The sequence below is a fragment of the Loa loa genome, assembly GCF_000183805.2.
Source record: "Loa loa unplaced genomic scaffold supercont3.91, whole genome shotgun sequence".
NCBI classification, from domain to species: domain Eukaryota; kingdom Metazoa; phylum Nematoda; class Chromadorea; order Rhabditida; family Onchocercidae; genus Loa; species Loa loa.
The window spans coordinates 22,774-29,292 of NW_018108271.1; the positions used below are offsets into that span (position 1 = coordinate 22,774).

Here is a 6,519-nt window from a genome sequence, read left to right on the forward strand (position 1 = left end):
TATTATTATTATTATTATTATTATTATTATTATTATTATTATTATTATTATTATTATTATTATTATTATTATTATTATTATTATTATTATTAATTATTATTATTATTATTACCATTATTATCATTATTATTGTTATTAAATCATGATAAATTCATTGTGAATTTACTCCCTCTCCTGATATTATCAATTATCATCACTCTGTAAAATTTAAAAAATCAATACTTTTTTCAAAAAGAAAAGTGTAATTTTATGTTTCCACATTTTTTTTCCATCCCATCATTAATTAAGCTGCATCTATTTTAATTGCAAATATTTTCCTTCTTTGTCCTTCTTCCTCAATAATTAGCATATAGATATGATAATAATTATAGTAGGTAGCGGTTAGTATATTTAGTTTTTTTTTTTTCTTTTTGCATCATGACAGAAATTACATTTCTTCAACTTCATCAATACTAGGTTGTTACTTGTCACAAATTACGCCTGGTCGCTTGGTTGATAATTCAAATTAATGATGTTCATGATGGTAATTTTTTTTTTTGTTTTTCATGGCACAATAAAAGATGATGAGCAACAGTTTGTCTTGGCTCGTTATCATTACAGATTACTGGGCTATAGTATCCTTGGCTCAGATATATCCAAATGATTTGATTGCTTATCACATTTATAATTTGCATTTTTTTCATCCTCTTTTTCATTTTAAAAAAAAGTGTAATTTTTTATTCATGTTTATTTTAGTAAATGAAAAGTGATGTTATTTGAAGAAACAATTAAATTAATCTATTTTTTTTTGAAAAATTGAAATGAAAATTTTAATCTCTCTTATGCTTTCTTTCTTTTCTCAATCGTTTTTCAAATACGTTCATTTCGAGTGGAAAAAATAATTAAATGTATGCTTGAAGTGTTAGTTTAATGAATAAAAATAATAAATCAATTCGAGTTTTGATTTCAATTACTTTTTGAGAGAAAAGTAAACTTCAACTAAAATAAAAAAAATGTTAAATGATAGAAGAAAAGATTGAATGGTTATCATTCTTTACATACGAAGATTATCATATCAGAAATTTTTTAGGGAATTTTTATTTTTATTTTTCAGAGTTTTTTTTTTATTGTTTAGGATTGTCATATCAGAAAATTTTTGGAAATTTTTTCAGAAATTTTTTAATATAATCATTAATTAATTAGTTAAATTTCATTTCCTTTACAAACGAACAATAATAGTAATGAATGTAAATAATGTTTATTAGCTTAATATTTTTCATTAATATGAATAATCGGTTATTTATTGTTGTTATAAAAAAATTGATAAAAATTATTCGTAATTTTTGGATTGATAACGATAATATCTAATTGATGTTGATAAATTAATTCCACTGATAGCTTACTATCAATTAGTGATAACCATGTTATCTTTTCTGTGATGGAAATTTTTTACGAAGAAATTGAGGAATAATAAGCAAGTGCAAAAATTTCCAATGAAATAAAAAAAATTTGAGAAAAAAAAATTGATAAAATAGAGGCAGACAATTTGAATTTAAAATGATAGCTTTTATGTTTCTTTTTTTTTTCAGCAATGTTGTTGAAATCATTGCAATTTATAAAATTCAAAATTTTAGAATTACTGAAATTCTTTTTTTTTCAGAAATCCTTTTATTTCGAAAATTTTTCAACCCCATAAATATAATATTGTTATTGAAAATTATTATTACGAAACGAAATACTGAAATACTGAAATACTAGAAATCTACCAGGATCATTAGAGATGCTATGTCATACTTTCGCTACATATTTATATATTTAAATTCTTGAATATTTACTGATTAAAATTATCTGAAAAAAAAGGTTTGATTTAATCTACACATTATTTATTTGGGTCATTCCTGTTTGTTGTTAGCAGCAAGAGTATATCGTATCCATCAAATGTCCTGTAAGCATGATATTTTCAAGCTAACAATCTGAAAAATTAAATCGATCCAACAATTTATTAGTACTGTGATGTTTATCGAATATGAAAAATTAAAATGTTCTTTGGAAGAATTTTTAAATATTCATTTTAATGCAAAGGAATGGAGTAAAAGATAGGAATGACTAAATCTATTACATGAAAAATTTGCTGACCACTGGTCAGAATGCTCTTTGGAAGAATTTTTTAAATATTCATTTTAATGCAAAGAAATAGAGTAAAGGGTATGAATGACTAAATCTATTACATGAAAAATTTGCTGACCACTGGTCAGAATGCAACAATCAATGATCATTTTTTTATTTCTCTTCTTAGATTTAATGTTACAATTAATAAATTTTTAAAATTTTTCAACTATCAATACTTATAAGATTGATATGTTTCATTTTTTTTTTTTGTGTGTCTCATCTGATTATTATTGGAAGAATTGAAAAAATTTATAAAATAAATTTTGAAATTAAAAAATTTATAATTTATAAAAAATTTATAATTTGAAGCAATTAAAATATTTTGTATTATAAAAGCTTTAGCCATAATAATTGTCTTATTTAGAATATTTTATCGATAAATGATTGATTTATTATACAAAATAAAATAAAATAAATATTTACAATGCTTTAAATGTTTTTTAATTCTCAGAATATTTGTTGTAAAAAATATTCGATCAGATAATTAAAACTATTTTGTAATCTTTAATATATTAATGAGTATCTAATCTAATAGCCACACTTATATTCAATGCCTAACATATCGTACACTTCATTATATCAATTTACATACAAAAACTTTTTTTGCCTGAAAATTAATGTATTAGGTTTTATAAAACCACCACCATCACATAAATGGTTTCCATTGCATATCCAGGATTTCAACTTTATCAGGCATCTCATATGTTTCCCTTAATTAAACTTTATCCGGTATTCTGCAAATTTCTTTTAATTAATCTTCACCTGGCGTTCTATAACTTTTCCTTAATTAATCTTCATTGGATGTTCTATAAGTTTTCCTTAATTAAGCTTCATTTGAATGTTCCACAAATTTCTCTTAATTAAGCCTCATTAGGTATTCTATAAGTTTCTCTTAATTAACCTTCATTAGCTATTCTACAAATCACTCAATCTTAAGCTTAATTCAACTACAACATATTAAACTTTTTCTTTTTTAATCCAACAAAAAAAAAAAACCCCAATCCTGATTGTATTCGCTATATTCGCTAATACTCGAAGGATAAGAAATCTATCATTACCTTTATTAAACAACCTTTGACCTCATTGTTAAGTAACATAAAGAAATTTCATTGTCAATCACATTTAATATAAAAATGAAAATTTTTTATAACATATATTATTGAAAATTTATTGAATCAAATAGATTATTATATAAAATTGATTGTTAACACTTTTATTTTACTAATAATAAAAATTTGTATAAAATGGAAAGTTTTACTTTTACTTTTATCATTTTTTGAATATTAAATGCCTATGGATTGAGCGTTTTTAATAATAATGAAAAGCCTTGAAATAATCTTTTCAATTTTAGAAAAAAATCTTTTATATTTTATTAATAAAAATAAAATTTAAAGAAATTAAAAGTAACAAAATTTCATGTTTAGATGTGTTTATAATTGATCATTGTATTATATATGGCATATAATTTCGTATCATTTTGATACGAAATTCTTTTTATCAATTTTTTCGATCAATGATTATTGTGGAAAAGAAAAAAAAGAAGCAAAAATTTGTTAGCAAATCAAATATCGTCGTGATAACATCGCATCTGTTTGATGCAAATTGGATCTATTTGACGTGACCGGATCTTTTTGACGCAAACTGTTGGATATAGACTGGCTGCTTGACGTAAACATTGGCTGCTTGACGTAGACTGTTGTAGACTGATTGCTTGACGTAGACTCGTTGCTTGACGTAGACTGTTGTAGACTGATTGCTTGACATAGATTGTTGTAGACTGGTTGCTTGACGTAAACTGTTTGACGTGACCGGATCTTTTTGACGTAAATTGTTGGATATAGGCTGGCTGCTTGACGTAGACTATTGAACGTAGACCTGGATCTGTTTGACGTTACTTAATGATATGATTATTTCATTGGCATGATATAATATCCATGATTCAACTAGCTATCTATCTATCTACTTAAATGTAACATACTCTAAAACAGAAAGTATTTTGAATAATTCAAATCCTAAAATATCACAGCATCGATATGTAACTTTAAATGATTGAAAATCAAAATTATTAAACAAATACTCATTAAAGTAATGCTAATTACTCCTAAAACCAATCCATATCGATCAATTGGTTCTTCCCACTTTCTTATGATCAATCATGAATTAGCATACATCTCTTGCAATAAACACTGATAAAAAACAAAATAAAAATGAAATATGATTCATTGACAATTTCCGGATATTTGTTATCGGTTATATTTGAAGTGCTCTTTTCGGTATTCTAATTTATTTAAGTTTTATTGTAAGGTTTAATGATTTTATTACCAAATTACCATTGCATCAGATCTAAAGGATGATTTTTCTCTTTTTTTTAAATTTATTAATTTGCTGAAATTTAATTTGTAATGGCATTACTGTAAAATGATTTTTTAATCTATCTATTACTAAAAAAAATTCAACTAAATTACTCCTTTTAGATATAAGTTTAATTAGAGAGATGAAATCATTTAATGATTTCATTAATATCCAAAGATTAAATGATCAAATGACTTCACAAAGATTATCATATCAGAAGGAAAAACTTATGAGCAGTGATTTATTACGGATAATTAATCAAAATTCAATGTTACGCGCTTCTCTTATATTGCTTACTATTGTGATGACTTTTTTTACTGTTATAAAAATTGGTAAATTACTTTATCAAATACGATATTGTCATCATCAGGAGGAAGAGGTGACAATAATTTTTTGACACTTCTCTTTATCAATTCAAGATATTATGTCATTTAATGCATTTTTTGCATTGTTAAGTAATATTCAATAATTTAATGTATTACTTCTTTGGAAGCAATAACTTCATCAATGATCAAATCTTCATTTTCTAATTTATATGACTTAATGGCTAATCAATCTTAATTATGCTAATTTACAGTTTGATCATTTAGATGAAATTTTGAAATGGATTTTTGATTCATTCATTTATGCAATCTGTTCATCCGTTTCGTACGGATGATGCGCTTTTAGGAATCAGGTATGAGGAAAATTATTACAGGTAAACGAATCTGATAGTGAAATTCCTGAAGTACTGATTAAAAGTCATTCAGCAGATTATCCCTCTTTTGTTGATAAAAAAGGGATTAAAAAGAAGGATGGATCAACTCGAACTTCTCGTACATGGTATACTGTCACTTTTTCAAAACATATTCAATTGAGATTGATTAAATTTGATAATCATCAGATCATCGGGATATCTCGTGATTGAATCGTTATCCATCTGTTGTGAATTGTTCGATTCCGTGATGGGTGATTAGATTACTTATGACAAATTCTTTGATATTCAGGAAAGTGAAATCAAACTCAAACTCAAATTCATTACCCAAACATAATACAATGAATAAATGGGATTTAAAGCAAGTTAAGTGCAATAAGGTAACCTTAATCTATCTCTTGTTATTTTCCACTAATAAATAGTTATTTGTGAGATGAACTTACAACATAGAAGTTGATATGAAAACAAGTGGCGGAAATATATGAAATTTCTACTTCAGATACATCCAATATCAGAATCATGTTCGAAATCATCAGTGAAAAGCATCGGAATGAATGATTCAAGTTAATCTGAATTTTATCATCTTATCTGATATCTGATCATATTAAATATGCATTTCAATAAATATTCAATTGAAATGAAAGCTTAAATCCATTCGCTTTATTAGAGGAAGTTAATTTGCTTCTACTATTTATTTTATGTGCTTCAAAAGTGTATGCCTGAATTTACTCTACTAATATCATTTGTTAAACTTATAAATTAAATTTTGCAGGTACCAACAAATCAGCAACCTAATCCGGAAGGCACAGGACTTGAACTGAAATGCTTCATCCGGATTGCAATGATGACAAATAAAACATATACAATACAGTCATTCTTTATTCGTAGTAGTGTTCATTAATTTATTGTTACTTCAGGAACAATGTCTAATTAAACAATACATTATTCCTTCCTTTATCAAAATAATGCACACTAAAAATACAATATTTATAACGATTACGTGAAACAAAATTGATCATGTAGGTAGATATGAAACTATAGCTCTCTTTGTAAATTGAAAAGTAAGTCAAGAAGTAAATGACAAATGTAAGTTATATTGAAAAGTAAGTCAAGAAGTAAATGACAAATGTAAGTTATATTGAAAAGTAAGTCAAGAAGTAAATGACAAATGTAAGTTATATTGAAAAGTAAGCCATTATGAACCCACACAAAGGTTGATAATCATCAGCTCACTTTTGTTTATTAATCTGTAAAGAATAGGTTAGATATTTGTTACTTATAAATTCGTTAATTTTTATTGTTATAATTAAAATAATGCTATAATT

The 6,519-nt window shown here is 24.9% G+C and overlaps 2 protein-coding genes across 2 annotated transcripts; one reads left to right on the forward strand and one right to left on the reverse strand.

Moving 5' to 3' along the window:
- Positions 1 to 3,701: 3,701 nt before the first annotated feature.
- Positions 3,702 to 4,486, reverse strand: LOAG_11563 (hypothetical protein; the record flags this gene model as incomplete). Its single annotated transcript, XM_003147081.1, has 2 exons — positions 3,702 to 4,023; positions 4,479 to 4,486. 2 exons carry the CDS (start codon positions 4,484 to 4,486, stop codon positions 3,702 to 3,704), a joined length of 330 nt encoding a protein of 109 aa, XP_003147129.1.
- Positions 4,487 to 4,690: 204 nt separating this feature from the next.
- Positions 4,691 to 6,095, forward strand: LOAG_11564 (hypothetical protein; the record flags this gene model as incomplete). Its single annotated transcript, XM_003147082.1, has 4 exons — positions 4,691 to 4,879; positions 5,198 to 5,322; positions 5,487 to 5,574; positions 5,967 to 6,095. The coding sequence occupies 4 exons, from the start codon at positions 4,691 to 4,693 to the stop codon at positions 6,093 to 6,095; spliced, it is 531 nt and encodes a 176-aa protein (XP_003147130.1).
- Between the last annotated feature and the right edge of the window lie 424 nt (positions 6,096 to 6,519).